The sequence below is a fragment of the Crocodylus porosus genome, unplaced genomic scaffold, assembly GCF_001723895.1.
Source record: "Crocodylus porosus isolate Cpor-Errol unplaced genomic scaffold, CroPor_comp1, whole genome shotgun sequence".
Classification (NCBI taxonomy): Eukaryota; Metazoa; Chordata; order Crocodylia; family Crocodylidae; genus Crocodylus; species Crocodylus porosus.
The window spans coordinates 45,764,977-45,782,996 of record NW_017728943.1 but is presented as its reverse complement, the minus strand read 5'-3'; the positions used below and the strand labels follow the sequence as shown (position 1 = coordinate 45,782,996).

General features: G+C 41.2%; 1 protein-coding gene across 2 annotated transcripts in view; it reads left to right on the top strand.

The window, feature by feature from the left end:
* SPTBN1 (spectrin beta, non-erythrocytic 1) overlaps positions 1-18,020 on the top strand; it is a 135,820-nt gene that overhangs the window by 24,456 nt on the left and 93,344 nt on the right. Inside the window, exon 1 of one of the 2 annotated variants that reach the window (XM_019549294.1) lies at positions 256-431. The exons of the other annotated variant lie outside the window; for it this stretch is intronic. Coding sequence (XP_019404839.1) covers positions 323-431 — 109 coding nt within the window. The 5' untranslated portion in view covers positions 256-322. Of the gene's footprint in view, positions 1-255; positions 432-18,020 lie in introns of those variants that run through there. 2 annotated transcript variants of the gene reach the window in all.

The following is an 18,020-nucleotide window of genomic DNA, read 5'->3' as shown; positions in this document are numbered from 1 at the left end:
CCCTCGGCAGCGCCCCGCTCCCGCCTGCCTGGCGCGCCCAGCCCGAGGGCGGGAAGGGAAGGGAAGGGCCGGGCCTCTGGGCGGCTCCCCGCCCTCCCGTGGTGCAGCCGCCGCTCCCGGCCGCCCCGCGCCTATGCTAATGCCGTGACATCAGGAGGCGAGGCCCTGCAGGCAGTGGCTGCAGCGCGTGCTGCCAGCCCGTGGGTGTGCGCGGGGCTCCACGCTGCCTCCTTGCAGCCCGGGCGCGGCGCTGGGTACAGGCGCAGGGGCAGGTGTGCGGGCCCGGCGGGGCTGGATGCCGCCCTCGTGGCTCGGCTTGTAGATGGAAGTGCAGAAAGCAGGCGGCATGCCCGGGCCGCTGTCTCCCGGCTACGCCGCGCAGGTGCCCTACAACTACAACCAGCTGGAAGGGAGGTTCAAGCAGCTGCAAGGTAAGAGGCTGGCGGGGTTGCTAAGCTGCGCGGCCTCCAAACACGCCGGCTGGGAGGGGAAAGGGTGCAGGGGCTGTGTGAAGTGGGACTACTGGCTGCTCTGGTCTTGCACATCGCAGGCCAGAAAGGATTCCCTCCCCCCCAGCTGTAGAACAATAGGAAGATCGGGGGGAGGGGAGTGGGCTTTTGTTGTTGCTTTGTTTGAAGCCCCCCCCTCCCCCTTGCAAATTACAGCTGGGAACCTATGGGGTTTTAACCTGGAGAAGTGCCTTCCCGTTCCTCCTCACAGGGCCTCGTGGGGAGAGGTGTAACCTGTCATTTTCCAATCCTGAAAGTCCCTTCCAAGGTGTGGGGGGTGGCAAATCTGTGGGAGCTGTGTTAGGAGAAAACACCTACTGGGACCTTTCTGTTGTTTGCAGTGTGTCTCTGATAGCACTTGGGGGTTGGGAGCGTGTCTTTTCATGTTGATTTAATTCTTTGTGTGAAAACAGGAAACAGGCATTTGTTTTTAGAAGTAGTCTGTTTGTCACAGGGAACAGGCCTTTATATTTTGAGCACAAATCAAGGGTATCACCAGTGTAGTAGAAGAGAAGCAGGCTTGTATTTCTCTCTCCCTCTCTCATGGCATAGACCTAGGCGCTGTGTGTAAAGCATGGTTCAGGAATGAATGAACCATGCAGACTCTTTGGTCTGAAAATCGAAAGGGATTCACCACTCAAACCTCTTCCTTTTGCAAATCCATGCAATTTCAGTAAATGATCCCTGAGCTGCCTAAGTGCACTGAAGTTCAGCTTTGCTGTACACGTTTCTTAGTTTAATTTGTGCCACAAGTGTGGTCTCGTGGTTCCTGTCAGAGGGGGAAGAGCCTTGGCTGAGAGGGGGAATGTTTGTATTTGTTGGGATAAAGGGCAAGGGTGAGAGGGGAAAGCACATTCTTTCATTCATCAAGTTTGTTTATCTAGTAAACTGGCTCACAGTAATGACTGGGCTCTGGATCCAAAGAGATAAAGTGACAACATTTTAAACGCTAGTAACTAGACATTCCTTTAGCAGGGCCGGAAAAATCCAGGCTCCAAGTTTACAAGGAAGGGAATACCTTAAAACCTTTAGTTGAGGCATCTGTCAGATCTGCAATAGTTACTTTCAGAAGAACAAGGTGAAGTTGTGATGTGGGGGTGATGGGGAAATAAATGTTGGTTCATTTCTCTTCCCGTGGATTAGCTAGAAGTCTAACAATGCAGATTTTATCGCTGTCAGTTTGGCCAGTTGAGGAATCCATGATCAGTTTGTTTACATCAGGTTGAAGCAGATTGCAGCAGTCAGCCTGGAAAGTGCATTTTCCCCTGGAAGGAATGCATTGTGTGTGTTGACTTTAGAATACAATTCACTGTCACAAGGCTCCTTGAGTGTGCTGCAATTTCCTCCAAAGAATGAACAGATAAAAACCAAGGAATTTGTTAGTAAGTGGAGGAAGGGGCTTGGCAGCAGATGCCCATAACAAAGGCTGTTTATTCACAACGCTGGGGGGGATTTGATTTGATAAATAGTGCTGACCATCTTGTGGGGTGGGGTGTAAGCACAGGAAATGTCTTGTACTATGCACTAAATACTGCATAAAGTTCCAGGCAGCAACACCCAGTGCCATGTGATGTGAAGGGGTGGTTTGGCTGGGCTGACACAATGGGGTTAATGCCTCACATTGAGAAACATTCTGAAAGTTCACTTGGCGACTGGTTTAAAATGTTAAAGTGATTCTTACCCTCCAAAGTGTCTCAAAATAATATACTTTTTGGTCAAAGTGATGTGTGCTGGTAGCTGCTTAGTGTGGAAATGGAAGTTCAGGACTGCCTGTAATGAGCCCAATAATGACAGTTTTTGTAATTTTACGCTTTCATGATGTTTGCCCTTTCCCATTACAGAATGCTCAAAAGCAAATAATAATGACCATGGCCGTACCTTGCTAATCTTGCAGTCGCAAGAGAGAAGTATCACTCAAATCTTACTGCTCTTCTTGTTTTGGGTGTTCCCTCTGCTATGCTATGGGTTACCAAATAGATAACAGAAGTGATACTTCTCTTGAGATGCATCTGCTCACATAACAGAGACAGAACAGAATAACTTAACTTCCTTTGACCTTCCTCTGATCCAGAACCATGCCGCTGTTTTCCATGATCTAGAAGGTTTCCATTTTTGGGTGTCCACATCCAGTTTTGCTAGATGCCATTCAGTTCTGAAGAATTGTGTCGCATCCCCTGTAAGAGGTACTCAAAATGTAGAGCAAGTGCCCAGGCTCTGTGTTTACCTACCAAGATGTGGGTAAATTCAGTGATGAGGATGACTGTGTTTTGATCTTGCCTCATGGAAAGTAGAGGAGGCGGTGGTGATGGAACTGGAGAAGAGCAAAGGAGCAAGGTGGCAACCTGAGCCTGCCCCTAAGATAAGTACTGATTCAGACCCCAAATGATGACTACATGCCCTTCTAATCAGCTATTTAAAATGTAAACAAGCGTCTCAATGGTAAGCTCAAAGCAATTCTACTGATAAACTTGACTATGAGGCTGAGAGATTTTTAGATGCTTCTCATTGTGTTTCAAGGTTGTTTAGATGATTAGATGCCATATCTGTAGATAACAAGGGTACATTCAATCTGTGGTAACATCCCACCCAAGAAGCTCTTCTACCTCTCATGAAGAAGTTGTTATGGGATGCTGATGGTTGTGAGATGAGGGCACTTAACCCTATCCATGCTTGTGAATAGAGTCCTCAGGCAGCAGAGGCATAAGGAAAGAAACTATGTCAAACTGGCACTAATAGTACAAGTAGCATTAAAATGCAGATGCACATTAAGAAAACTGAAAGTGGGAAAGTTTGGTCATCATCTGTAGACTCAGAAAACTTTGTTCTTCAAGGTCATCATCACTCATCAGCCTGCCATTGGGTATAGCAGTGCATGTTTAGAGACTGAAGAAGTTTGTTGCTCAGGTTCCTTACTACTTTTTTTTTTTTTACTTTTACTTTTTCTGTAAGGGTCAGTTTGTAAGTGAGAAATAATATCACTAGTTTTGCTAGTCTTAAATATGGTGGATCTGTTCTTTATGGTCAGTTATGCATTAAATGGGAACCCTAAGGTAGTGAAAGAACTGACCACAAATGAAGACAGGCCTCAGGCAGGGTCCTGCAGGAAACCTATTCCTATTTAACCCAATTAAGGTATTGCAGTTCATATGAGAAATTGGTTGAGAGGCAAATAAAAATGTGCTATTACTAGTAAAGGAGCTTATTGTCTTTCTTGTTCTAACCTTGCGGGATTCATTGATATGCTTGATGGGAGTGTGGAAGATGGACGGTAGTCAGGGTGTAGAAGATAGATAGTAGTCAGGGTAGATTCACACCTCTAGGGTGCTTATACACATGCAGTGAGGCTGCTTCGACATGCTGTTAAAGCGTGTCGGAGCAGCTTTGATTAATCGACAGATTTTCTCTCTTTTATACTTCATCATCAGACTGTCAAGTTAGGGGCTTCATTTTTACTTGTATATTTTTCAGGGGCTTTCAGAAACAGCTTAGTTTCCAAGATACCAGGCTTGACCTAACACCCACAAGGCAGCCTCCCCTCACTCTTTATGGACTTCAAAGGAATTGAGCTCAGTCCTTATCTCTGCTTTATAGTTAAGTGGTTGTGCTCAAATGTCCTCTAGGACAGTGGTTCTTAACTTTTTTTTGTACCAAGACCTATTTGTAAATATCAATGGACAATCCCCACCCATTGCCCCTTACTCCCTCCAAGCTGGAACTCTTGCAGCCAGTTTCCCATCTTTTTGTCCTTTTACAGAGAATCTGTTTTTAAAAGTATGATCCATTTTTAAAGTTTGCTTGCGACTGTTTCATATATTCTTGTGACCCACAAGTTGAGAAACACTGCTCTAGGATGATAGTTTCCGAAGCCTCGAGGTGGAATATGATGGTTTTCTCTTTACACTCAGTCTTTCAATACCAGTTCTGTAGGGAGGATGACCAAGAATCAGACCAACAGAGGAGCTTTATTTTGGATTTAACTTATAACTTTTTGTAAGGATTTATTTTAATAGGGAAGGAGTTTGAGTGAGTGAATGTGTTTAGTGAGCAGGAGTACAAGTGAAATATGGTAGTAACGTATCAGTTGAGTTCCTCACAGTAAGCATCGTATTAAGAGGGAACCTGATGAAGCAGCTCTACCGAAGCTAAAAAATGAAAATGATCTTCTGATTGTGATGCATGTTCTCTGCAGCAAGCCTTGCCTCGAGACCAAAGCCCCTCAGCCCTACTTAGGTGTGCACCAGCCTAGATTAGACAGGTTTAGCATCTGGGATTTGAGTTTGGCAGGGGAAAAAAGCAAATGCAGTTCTCCATCTTTAAGTAATTGAAGGAAATTGTCTTTGATGGTGTGGTTATGCATTATATTCAGATGTGAACCCAGCCAAGCTATGAGGCTGCACACAGCACTGCTGTCAGGAATCCTCACCCCCCCCCCGCCATGGCCCTTTATGTCTAAGAAGTTCAATAGATGAGATGCACTGGCCTCATTCCTCCAGTCTTCCATGAACATAGGTGGGGAATCCCTGTGGAAACTGCACTTGTGAGAGTTGTGGAGGGCAGTTTGACCTGGCACAATGGAATCCCTGCATTTGTCTACGGCCAGGACCCACTGGGGAGTTAAGAGTCTGCTCAGGGTTTGCCCTCTTAGAATTTGGTAGAGAGAGATGTTTTTGTTGGTGCAGAGCTTCAGTTCTGGAGAATTTCATGATCTGCATAGCTATAGCCAGTGATTAGTAATGGACACCCTATTTTAACTTAGCTACTAGCTTTCCTTGTTATGCTAATTGCTACTAGAAGTGAGGCAAAGGAAGTTAAATTTAATTTCAGATAAAATGTCACTCAATTTTACATTTTCCCCCCTTTTCTTTTTTTTTTTACTTCGAACCAATTTGAATTGCAAATCTATTCATGTTCTTTAGGTCAAACTCTGCCTGGTACTCAGCCCTTTGCAGCCCCTTTACTCCTAATATATGCTGGGGACAGGCTAACACAAGTTATACCACTAAAGGAAAGGAAATGTTTGCTAATTCATTGAATTTTCCTTAATGATATGTTTGGGGTATTTATTTCTATGAAGATTTTTATTCTGTTCCTTCTGTTAAAAATAATTCTGCAAAGCACATTCAGATCCTAGGCTTGTTTTTATATTGCTGTTTTGGAAGGCTAAGAAGATGGCAATTGAATATTCTTGAAAGCATCCTGTGTTTAGATATTCATTGAAAATATGTCTATGTATGCAACTGTTAAAAGAAAAGGCTTTAAAAACACTCAACTAAGTGACAGGATTATCTAATTTGGGGATTTAAGTCAGAGGAAATGACGTGCTCTGGGTTGTAATTAGGGCATCCAACTTCTCCATTAAAACTGACTTTAAAGCAAAGCACCTGCTGGGGCTTGTGTTTAGTCCCTGTCTGTTCCTAAAATTAACTGGCCAAATTTAAGCCAATTTTGCATCCTTGTGTCTCCTCTTGTCAGTTCTTTGCAGAGTTGTGATGAAAACTTGAGGCAGAGAAGCACAGTGGTACAAAGTAGATTAAAACTTCCTTACAGTTTAGGCTTTTTTCCAGAAAAGTGCAGTTGCCATATTCAGATTATACCATAGTATTTACATAATACCCTGGAAGTCTTTACCTGAAATACTGTAGCAAGGTATCTAGATTCTGGGGCACTACATTATGTCAGACTGGAGCTGGCATGGCAGCTTCATATACATTAAGAAGGGGAAGCTTTTATTTAATTTAATATGAAAATAAATATTTGGCTAGGAACTACCTCTTGTGTTGATTTGATATTAAATGTAAATGGCTCTGCCTGCACAGGTTTCAGTGCTGCAGGATTTTGTAGTGTGTGTACATAACTTCATCAAACAGGTAATCAAGAGAAAGCTGGGTAGGTGGTACTTTTGGTTCTTGGAACCTATGCAGATGTGGGAGGCAGTTTAAAAATGTAATACAAGCATGTTAGAGGGATGTTTCTGCAGGGAAATAGCCTAAATCAGGGGTGTTAAAGAGATGACTCATGGGCCAGATCCTTCCCATGGAGCCTTATCATCTAGCCTGTGGTGCTGCCCATGGGTCTCATACCAGATTACACACTGCGCGTGACATGCTTTGAACTGGCAGTGTGCACGAGCCCAGCTCTTGTGTGCTGCATATGGTATGAGAGACTGATGTGGGATGTGCACTGCATATGGAGTGCAGGGCTAATTGGGAGCGCTCCATGAAGCAGCCACACCAGACTGGCCCTGCACACTAGATTTGATGTGTGGGGCCCATCTGTGGGCCTCATCCTGATGAGTTTGATACCTCTGGCCTAAAATGCTAGCTAAAATTGTTAGATGCAAGAGTCAGTGTAGCATTGGGAGAACTTGGGAAACTTCACACCTGTCAGAGCTTCTGTTTCAGACTTCTCATAAAAGGCTCAGTTGGTTTTACATTTGCAATGTTTGCTTTTAACCATGTCGGCTTGAAACTGACTGATTTCATGCAGACTTGCACTAGCTTCAGAGTGAGCCCTTCGCATTTTTATATTGTGATATATATATACAGGCATACCTCGGAGATATTGCGGGTTCGGTTCCAGACCACCGCAATAAAGCGACTCGCACGAATTTTTTGGTTTCCCAGTGCATATAAAAGTTATGTTTACACTATACTGTAGTCTATTAAGTGTGCAATAGCATTATGTCTAAAAGAACAATGTACATACCTTAATTAAAAAATACTTTATTGCTAAAAAATATGAAGTGAGCAAATGCTGTTGGAAAAATGGTGCTGATAGACTTGCTCGAGGCAGGGTTGCCACAAACCTTCAATTTGTAAAAAAAACGCAATATCTGCGAAGCGTAATAAAGTGAAGCGCAATAAAACGAGGTATGCCTGTATATATTTTGGCTAAATGTAGTAGAGGATCCAGAAGCAGACAAGTGGGTTTCTGTTTTAAATAGGTTTATCATCCTAGTCCTACTCCATCCGATTGCAGTTTTGCCACTGACTTGGAATGGAGAGACGCTTAGCCCTGTTAACCCGAAGTCAGGCAGAAGGCAGGGGGAAGAGTCTTTTGAGCAACCAACCCACTTTTTGCTTTAGTTTGCAGCTCCACCTGTTTGTCCCTTTCTTTTAAACCTTTCTTTCTGTAAGTCTGGTTGTATCTGAGGAAATAGGCAGCAAACAGCTCATGCCTCCGGTACCTTCAAGATTCTTTGAAGGGGTAGCAGGAAGTGTGAGGAGATAAGCAGATAAGGGGAGGCTCAGGCTCCAGGTGTGAGGAAATAAGCAAATAAGGACAGGCATAGGCTCTCCATGGCCTCTCTGCAAGGAGATAAGTACTGTAATAAACATTAGTTCTTGGAATGGCATGCTGCTCAATTCACAAAAGTTATGGTGGGGGGGTCTTGAGTATAAAAAAAGTTGAGAACCATTGCTCTAAGGTGATACCCTGCCCTGCTTTCTGACTGACTTGGAGTGAGCTCCTGACAGACTGTATCCAGTTGGAGGTCATCGTAAAGAGCCAACGCAAGAAGCGTTTTCTTAACTAATTTCTGTCTTAAATCTGTGTGGTCCTCACTAACTTCTTTTGGAATCAGCATAAACTGAAAACCTTAGAAGGGGTGAGAGGAGAAGAAATTACAGATTTGCAGCATAGCTCACTTTAACTGTTTGCTGTGCTCACCTGCCATTCTGTCTGTTAGAGCAGCACATCATATTGTGTTTAATAAAATGTATTGGAAATAGAGCTGAAAGTATGAAGAAGCGGAACCTTTTTTCTTGATGCTGATTGGAGCCAACTCAGTGAAAGGCTATTTAATTACTACCATCTCTTCAGGCTTTTTTTTGTTCCTGTTCAAGTTGATGTGAAAGTATCAAATATCAGTTATTCAGTGTCAGTGTATGGGAATGACCTGTTTTTCCCCACATGAAAAATGAGCGATCTCCGCATTGAATAAACAGCATTAAGAAAGTTATTAAGCAAAGTAGTAGGAACTGGTTTCTCTTTTAAGTTGTAGAAGCAGGAGGAAAGAAAAGAACTGGGTAAGAGGGTGGACCAGAAGCCGCTTTGTACTTCAGATACAGTGGAGTCAGAATTCAACTTGTGTGGCTCCCACACAAGGTAGCGCTTCTTGTTTTAGTGTCATCCTTCAATCTGACTGATTTACTGTCTTCAGAGGTTACTAAATGGGTGTATGGATGAAAAGGTAGTCTCCTATATACATTTTTTTGTTAGCACTGTCAAAGTTGGGCTAAAGGTCATTAATGGAAAGAATTAGAAATCTGTGGATTACACCACATTACTGCTAACCCTTTATTGTTATACAGTTCTGGATTTGTTATGTCAAGACCAAAACAGGAAAAGTGAATACAAAAGTCCAGAGGACACACTGTGCTCCATCCACTGGCATGAGTGCAAGTAGTTTGAAGTGCCTTTCTGTTCTCCCCAGTTTAAATGGATTGTTGACCATATGGTGGTGAGGGGGAGAGAGGGAGATGATGAGAATGTAGTTAGCCTGAGTGTCCAATATGATTTCTTTCTCCTTATGCCCTTTTGCTTCCCAGAATACATACTTAGTGTAGATGAAAATGGCCCATCTGAACAATCAAAAATGTCCAGCGCTTGTTGAAGATGTTCATAGCAGAAGTCTGTTTCTTTCAGACGAGGGAACGCAAGATGGATGAGGATCAGTCATGCTTGTGACTTTTGATGTAGAATCTAAGGTCATAATGGCAGAGAGAATCTATATTAAAACAAAGGACCTCGTACAGTTGCTGCTGGAACTAGGCTATCTTGAGCTGAGAGTGTCCTTTGTGAAGGAAAACTACTGTAGCCAAACTAATATTAACCAGTTTCCCTAGATATGCTGAATGCCCCACTGTGTTTCCTTTAGAAAAAAATTGATGTAAAAGGACCTACAGTGTTCAAGAGGAACAGTACATTTAAACAGGCATATAGTAAATCACAGCACAGTCTAGAGGCTGCATTTGTGTGGTGTTGTCTTTTTAAAGGTCTTGTGAAAGATTTGGCATTACTGAGTTGCCTTTTAATCCTGAAATAATGTAACTGGAAATCTAGATAACTTAATGTCCTCTCAGTTTTTGTTTTCATAAAAATAAGAGCAGGAGATCATTACAGAGCACACACTTGGCTGATAATAAAGTCTTCTGTGTGTTAGGTAATTGTTCTTTAGTAAAATGTATTTTACTCCCAATAACGGTACAGAATTATGTATTAGACTATATGCTTGAGCCCACACATATGGATATCCTAAACATGATCTGTGAATTGCTAATTAGGCACATGCCTTTTCATCTGCAAACATGAGATATCTAATTCCGTTTTGTTTCATAAGTATGTTGTTAATAGTCCCCAAACCAGAAAGTCCACCAACATCTTCCTCTGGGAGTTGTATCTCAGACATGTGTGCATGTAAAAATTATAGGGCAGAGGTTTCTAATGAATTCTGCTTTTAATGGAAAGCCAAAGGACTCTTACTTACCGTCTGTTGTTAAAAGCAGTAGACAGATGTTCATCTCAGAAGAGGATTACGTAACTTGGAAACGCTGTAGAAATGCATTGCAAATGGCTGCAAGGTGCAGAGGTTACAGTACATGCTTTAACATTGCATGCTAATCGTAAACAACGGAGATTCTTTTTCATACTGTGGCTTGATGTAAATTCAGCGTTGCTGTGCTACATGGCATTTATGAGTTTTCCCGCAGATCGTCTGACAAATAGAAATGAAATCACAGCAACGCAGATTTGTTGCAAGAAAATGTTTTGGTTTCCAAAAGATTTTTGAGGTAGGTTAAGGCCTAACATGATTGTGAAGAGGTGTTTGGAGTCAGTTGATGCCCTCAGAGTAAGCTTCTTGGGTGATGCATGTTTGGGATTGCTCCATTGCAGCTAATGGAGCTACATCATTGTACAAAGCTGAGGATCTGCACCATTGAGCATTCTCTCTGCACTGTAGGCTCACTCCTTTGTTTTTCTCACAGTTCTGCTGCTTTTGGGTTGCAGCTTCTCTGCACTGATATCACGTGTTGGGTTTTCCCCTTGAAATATGACAGATTTCTTTGGGTCTTTCTATTCTGATAACATTACTGAGTTTTGTGTATGATTTGAACATGACTAAAGTCTCACAAATAAGGAAAGTAAAAATATATCCAGGTTTCCTAGGTGTTGCCAAAAAAACTGAAGTCAATTTACTTGCAGTTAGCTAACTCTGCCCTTGGTTGGGAGAGTAATTTATTTTGCACATCCGTGAATATCTTTTCATAACAATGGTAATTGGGAGGGAAGCAGAAGTATCCCGTTAATACCGAAGCCATTCTTTTTGGGGTGTGTGCATCTTTTACTTTTTTTTCAGATTGTACTGTAGCTGCGCATGTGAGAGCAGTTTAGCATGAGTAAAGCTCATTATGCTATAGCAATTAAACCAATCGTGCATAAATAGAGGAGGTGCTTCAAGAATTTCAGACATTTGTTTTATGTTGAATTTTGGACAGTTAGAGCTGCCAGAGAGATTTGCTTCTGTGATTGGTAATTACAGTTAACCTGTCTCTAGTTTTTTGAGAAGAACAAAGTTCCTCTTGAGCATGAATATATGCCCCAGATAAGTACACAGGTGAAGTTACATGAGCCAGGAGCTTAGTGGTTATGAGAGGGGAGCATATCTGCTTTTTGTATGTTGTACAGGTGAGCTCCGTGTGCCAGTATTGAGTGGAATGAGGGGCCAGGGGATCTGCTTAAATGGATCCAGTGGCTTGAAGAACAGGCACTGATGACATGAGCGGACTGAAGCTATATTCCAGTTATGTCTGCGTGGATTAAGTTTTGCCCCTTCTGGGATTAGTTTACTCCCATCAACCACCATGTGCTTCACTTAGTCTTTTTTGTACCCAGTGTAACCTGTTCTTTATCCATGTTGCCTTATCCAGTAAGAGGAGGCTGAGTTTGGCTTATAACGTAAGGAAGCAGTTGTGCAATAGGGAAGTTGAACAGTTCCATAGTTGTTACCCAGGTAACCTTTTCACCTACTGTCATTTTTACAGGTGCGGTAATAATCCAGTAGTCTCTAATACCTGATTATGTTCTAATTGCATCTGAGCGTGGCTGTTCATAGCTTTTGCTTAAGTTACTATTATAAGAATGCATATAGTGAGACAGGATGTGAAATGGAAAGTGTGGCACATTTCTCCCTTCAGTACTAAGCTGCAACTGATTTAACTCTCTCTTTCCTTCTACGTTTTCTGGGAGTGGTGCCTCTGCTGGGAATTTTATACAGTTTTTCGGATAGAAATAGTTATGTTCTGTCTGTAACTAGACTATAAAAACAGCATTGCCTACAGAAATTTGGCACAAGCCCTTTCTGTCTGAGAAAATTAAAGTTATTCGCAAAAGAGTATAGATAGTGCTGTAACAAAAAATAAAGCATGGAACCCAGAGACCTTTTTATTAGGTCAGATTGTGTGGAACTGTCAAATTTGACAGAGATGTAAAAGTGTAAAGCCACCCAGAAATTAGCAGGTTAATCCCCTCACTGTTTAAATTTATTATTTTCTAAGTAATATGTGCTGCCGATGGTCCCAGAGTTCCCTTGCCAGGACCATTTGGCCCTTCTCTCCCTTCCTTGACCAGTCTCCTGCTCAACAGGGAGGAAGCACAGGGTATGGAGGGCACCCTCTCCGGACAGTCTGTGCTGGGCTTAGGACCCGAGGGGAAAATGTAAAGTGTTCCCGTACTGCAGAATCTGGGCTAAGGTGAGGAAAGCGACACTGCTGTGTGATCTTTGCAGTGCCCAGAGCAATGTGTTAGGCAAAAGGTTGCCTTTTATTATTGATCTCTCCTGAACTCCATAGATGTGGTGTGCCAGACTCTCAACATTTGTTAACAGAGGTATATATAACATATATTCTGTCTGTCTCTCACTTCTATATGTGTGTGCATGTGCACATATGAATTTAGTGCTAAAATGCCTCTTGCCCTCCAAAGAACTTTTTCCATCTTGTCCCCATGATTTTACGTAAACAAACCTTCATTTTTGGTTTGTTCCTGTTGCCAGGTTTAAACTACATTTTCCCAGAAGCTGCTGTAGGTCATGCTGGACTACTTTTTTAAAGGGCAGGCAGAGAGCATTTTCACAAATCAGAACTGTGTAGGTGCTTGAGTTGGGTTTACATGAGCTCATACGTACATGCATAAGAAAATCCTTATTTAATAAGCATATGTCAGACATTAAGAATACAGAAGTTGGGTAGGTGTCCACAGAGCCCACACGTGCCCTTTGAAAAGGCATAGTTGTAAATACAGTTTTACAGCATGAAGTCTTCCATGCTGTCTGTGTGCATATCTACACATCTCTATTAAGCGCCTGATACATCCAGGTAGTTGAGCACATTCCTGACTTTGGTCATCTCAGTGGCTCCAGTGAGTTCAGCGGGACTATTCACAAACTTGTTTAGAAGTGTGTCTTAGTACTGTGCTAAACTGGGGCCTAAAATGGGAAGGTCAGTATACATCAAATAAATGAATAGGGTTTTTTTGGTCTTAAATACCATTAATATCACTTTAATATTGATAGGTGATGACTCACTTCTTGCATTGATATTGATTAATAAAGCACTTTTGTTTGGAGAAGTCAAGATTGTTTGTCAAATATGTACTAAGTTATACGGTACACCTTTTTTATATTTCATGACATATGTTGATAACAAAATAAAGTATTAAGACTTAATTTGACAAAAAGAACTTAAGTAGCTACTTAATGTGCATCATGGCTAAGGTGATATTGCTGAAATGACCACAACTTCTAGAATTTTTAGAGTTTTTGAGCACTTTACTCTCTTAAATGTTGGCTCTTAATTTCCTTGTTTTATTTAAGACGAAAGGAAATGGAAAAGAAACCTGAAGTTATGTGGAAAGGTGACAGCTCTAGTTTTTATGGCAATCAGGGCTTGTGGGCAGAGGTGATATCTTCTATTAGACCAACAAGATTTTTGCAAAAAAATTTCTTTAATTGCAAGCTTTGGGGCACAGACACCCTTCATCAGGTAGAGAGTAGAAAATCCTTAATCTGATTCACTTAAAAGGGTTAGAGAAGGTACGTGTGAGAAATGGTCTGTTCTTAATCCAAAACAAAGCACTACCTCAGTTTCCTTCAAACTTGCCTTGCCTTTTAAGTCTGTGAGATTGAGAGAACAAGTCAAAGATGAACTTTCTAGTTTATGGCCCCTTCTACAATTTAGGAATGAGTTCATCTGAGCAGGAAATTACTGTATCTTTTACTGGATTTATGGTTTTGTTTTTTTTTTCTCATTCTTACAAAACTCAAAAGGTTGGAGTGAATTTGCTTAAACTTCTCCATTCTACCAACACAAATAAGTAAATCATCTTTGGGCTGGAACAGAGCAAGGGAATTTTTTTATATACTGAACCAAAAATTCTGAGGTGAAAGATTAGAAGGAACAGCAGTTTCTAGAGAAATTTAAAAGAGCTGATACAACCAAAATGACGGGATTTATAAGCTTCAGTTTTGACCAACCATGTCACTTTTATGGGTGATTTTTCATTTCAAGTTCTGAGTGACTTACTGAAACATAACCAGCGTAAATTTTCCCCAATGGAATGTAATTTTTTAATGCAATTTTTTCTGGAGCATTTCTTAAATATGTAACTGGTAAATGGCTCTGTTCTGCAAACCTTAAGCAAGGAGAATATTTGGGACTTCAGTGGCAGCTGTGCAGGCTTTCAGGGCTACACATAAAGAACAGAGAAGGTAGCTTTTCTTTTTAATGTTTCTTATTGGCAACCTGCTTCAAATCCCATTTAATGTCATTTACATTTTTAAATCTCTTTTTGAAAATGGCTTTATGACATGAATTGTCTAGAGTCTCCGGTTAGTAGAAGTAATTTTTGCTGTGGCCTACACAATTTTTATTACCATTATACTTTCTGCTTTCATCAAGGGACACCTTTTGAAACTCAGTTCAAAACAGTAGCGTGCTGATATTCATTGCTATTACTTGTCAGGTTACTGCTTTTTATTTTGCAGTCTTTCTGTGTATTGGTCTCTCTCATTATACCACATAGCCTATAATTATCAAATGTAAATTACTCGGTGGCTATGGAAACTAAATGAACTGAACAAATCGTGCAGTGAGATTATGAAATCTGCCAAAAAATTGGAAATATTATTAATTCCTAATTGACATGTTGGTTGCTTAAATATGTGTTTTTAATTTAAAATAGTGTAAAAAATAAATATATAATTTAATAGCTAACGATTATAAAAATAACATCTAACTTCCAGTTTTTATATTTCCAAATGTTTAAATGCATTCTTGATGGGTTTATTTATTGTATCAAGTGGTTTATTTATACATTTAGTCACTTATATTGGCCAAAACTGTAATGGCCACATTTTTCATTCTCAGAAGATTTACACTAGAGGAATTCTGGTGATTTAAGGCTTTATGATTTAAGACATAGGATTAGATTTGAGCGCTAAGATTATAGTCCTAGGAGAGGCAGCGAAAAAGAAGCTTGCTGCTAAAATCAGCCTAGCACACAACACCAGACCTCTTTCATCTGAGCAGGGAGGGTGGCTGAGGAGTTTACACTGGCCAGGAAAAGATGGTACTACCAGGAGGGCCCAAGTGTGAACTTTTGCTTTCCCTGGCAGTGTATGAACTAAGGGAATGGGCACTGAAATCCATCATCCACATTTTAGCAGGTCATATTGGCCTATATTGAATCCTGACACCCCTACCAACTTGTCTGTACTTAACAGTGATCAGCTCTCTACACAGTAGACTAGTAGTTCTCAACCTTTTTTGTACCAGAACCCCTTTTTAAATATTGATGGCCAGTCCTGACCCAGTGCCCCTCACTCCTGACCTGCTGCCCCTTGTCCCCAGGTCCCAGCCCTACAATGTGTGGGAAGGGGAGGGGGGAAATAGGGACAATGATGTGGGGAGCCCTAAGAAACCCCTTGCAGGCTGGAACTCTGCCAGCCTGCAAGGGAAAAGCCCGATTTCCCACATTTTTCTCCTTTAAAAGAGAATCCATTTTTAAAAGTTTGTTCATGACCCTTTCATATATTCTTGTGACCCACTTTTGGGTTGCGATCCAGAGGTTGAGAAACACTGCAGTAGAGTACCTCTGAAACACCTTGACGTGCATCAGTATGGGCACATAGTTGAATTATAGAAGTATGCTGCTAAGTGCACTTCTGCTCTGTCACAAAGAGATCTGACACCTGATTTCATTGAGGGTGCTGACCTGGAACCAATGTTACTGCAGTTGAGGGGATAGAGGAGGAGAGCAGAAAGGAAAGAAAAGGATATGGTGGAGGAGTTGATAAACAATGCCTGTCTGACCCCACCCCAAGGCACCCTCCATTTGGCTTAAAACTGTAACTATTTGGTTTGGTGAGCAGGAGTTACCCAGTGATGCAGCATCAGCTATTTGCAACTGATAAGAACAAAAAGCTCTTCAAAAATCAGATATTTATTTATTTTTTCTTTAAAAAAAAAAAAAAAAATTTGAAATGAGATTTCAGTTTAATGCAAAATAAGTTAAGGCTGACATTCATAATCTTCTAAAACATTTGCTTAATAAAAATGTGTTGAATCCATGAGCCTTTATTAAAAAGGTTGTGTTCTAGGTGGCATGCCTTTCTGGATAAAGAAAGAACTAAGGGTGAGGGGTGGGGGAATCCAGCTTTTGAGATCAAGCGTTATAAATGTGGCACAGTAGGTCAGATACTGTATTAAGGGATTGGTCCTGTGGGAGATCTAAAGGCTGTGTTACTAGGTACAAGAGACCTAGGTGGTCTAATGCTCCTATTCTGTGGGTTTTCCTTAGCTAAGCTCTGATTTTATCTGTTAATTTTTAAATGCTGTTTTTGTGGTTAATACCATTCTAATTACCATCCTAATGCAGCTGCTTGACAGGCATGATAAGCAAAAAAATTTAATTACCTTGTAAATAAGCAGTATGCCATTTGCCATTTTCTAAATTACAAAATGTAAAAATAATTATCTGAAAATATTAACCTATATAATTGCTTACATAAATGTAAATAGTTATTGTGTACTAGCTAAGGTAGCAAAAGCATGGACTAAGTCAAGTGCAAAGGCTTGGTTTAGTCTCATTAAATGTATTTTGTTCTCTTATTGTAAGCTGCTCTGAGCTTTTGTTGGGAAGGGTGGCATATAAATCAAATGAATGAAAAAATAAATGTTTACCTATCTCAACCCATGCAAATGCACCTTTCTTTAGGAAATAAGTTAAAGTACAAATGGGAAGGTGGATTTAAGTCAATGATTTCAATTGAAGCTTTCCACTTGGTGATTTAAATTGCTTTGATTTAAATCAATGTGCTGTGCAGCTGCATGTCTAGGAAGTTTACAAAACAAGCCCCTGCCCCTGCTATCAGCCTTAGTAATACCCCTTTAACTTGCTTATAGGTTAGGAAAAGACTTTTTAAAAACATTCTTGGCACTTCCCTGCATTGTACTGGTCACCAGTGTTTTTCTGGAGGAAGCTGCAACGGCCACGTAAGATTGTGCGCGCTTTAGAGCAGTGGTTCTTAACCTTTTTTTATACCAGGACCCATTTGTAAACATTGATGGCCAGTCGCGATGCAGTGCCCTCACTCTTGACCCACTGCCCCTGGCCGCCAGGCCCCAGCCTCCCTGGTGTGTGGTGCAGGGGGTGGGTGCATGTGGTAAATGGGGGCTCCCCAAGCAGCCCATTGCAGGCAGAAATTCTGCCAGCTTGCAAGGGAGAACCACAGTTTCCCACATTTTTCTCCTTTAAAGTAGAATCCATTTTTAAATTTTGTTTACAACTCTTTCATATATATATTTGCAACCCATCTTTAGGTCATGACTGCTTTACAACACGTCTATGACTTCGGACATTTCTGTTGTTCTTTGGTGGGGTTTCAGAGATGGTATCATGGCCTAAGTCAACTCTTGTTCTAGGACCTTTGTATTGAAGCGATTTTTCTCTTTCTTGATTGCAACTGCAATATTTTTTTCCAAGGTTCTTCAGCACTGAGGGCTACAATGGTTTTGCTGAATTTTTATGCTTGATGGGGGTTTTTTTTATGTTAACAGACAAGAGATTTTCATTCCATTTATATGAACTGTTGTAGTCCAGCTATATGCATTGCAATAGTTATGCCAGAAATTGTCTCTTCAGCAGTTCTGTTCAGTCTGTTTTGATGCTCATGTCTCTAGTTACCTTTCTCAGGATGTGATTTTTGGAAATGAGAATTAATGTGAGTTGGCCTCACTTATGCATGTGTTTATGCTTCTGCTTTACTTGAAGCATGTGACTAGTCTTGAGGACTGGTCATGTGGTTGAAGCTAAGCAGGAGCCTGTGTGTTTGGAGGAGTGGCTTCCATAGTGCTAAACAGTTTTAAGTCTCCAGTATAACATTTGTATTTCAGTACATGTCCTTCGCATAATATAAAATAAGAGCTTGTTGGCATCCAGGAGTGCAGTTATTAA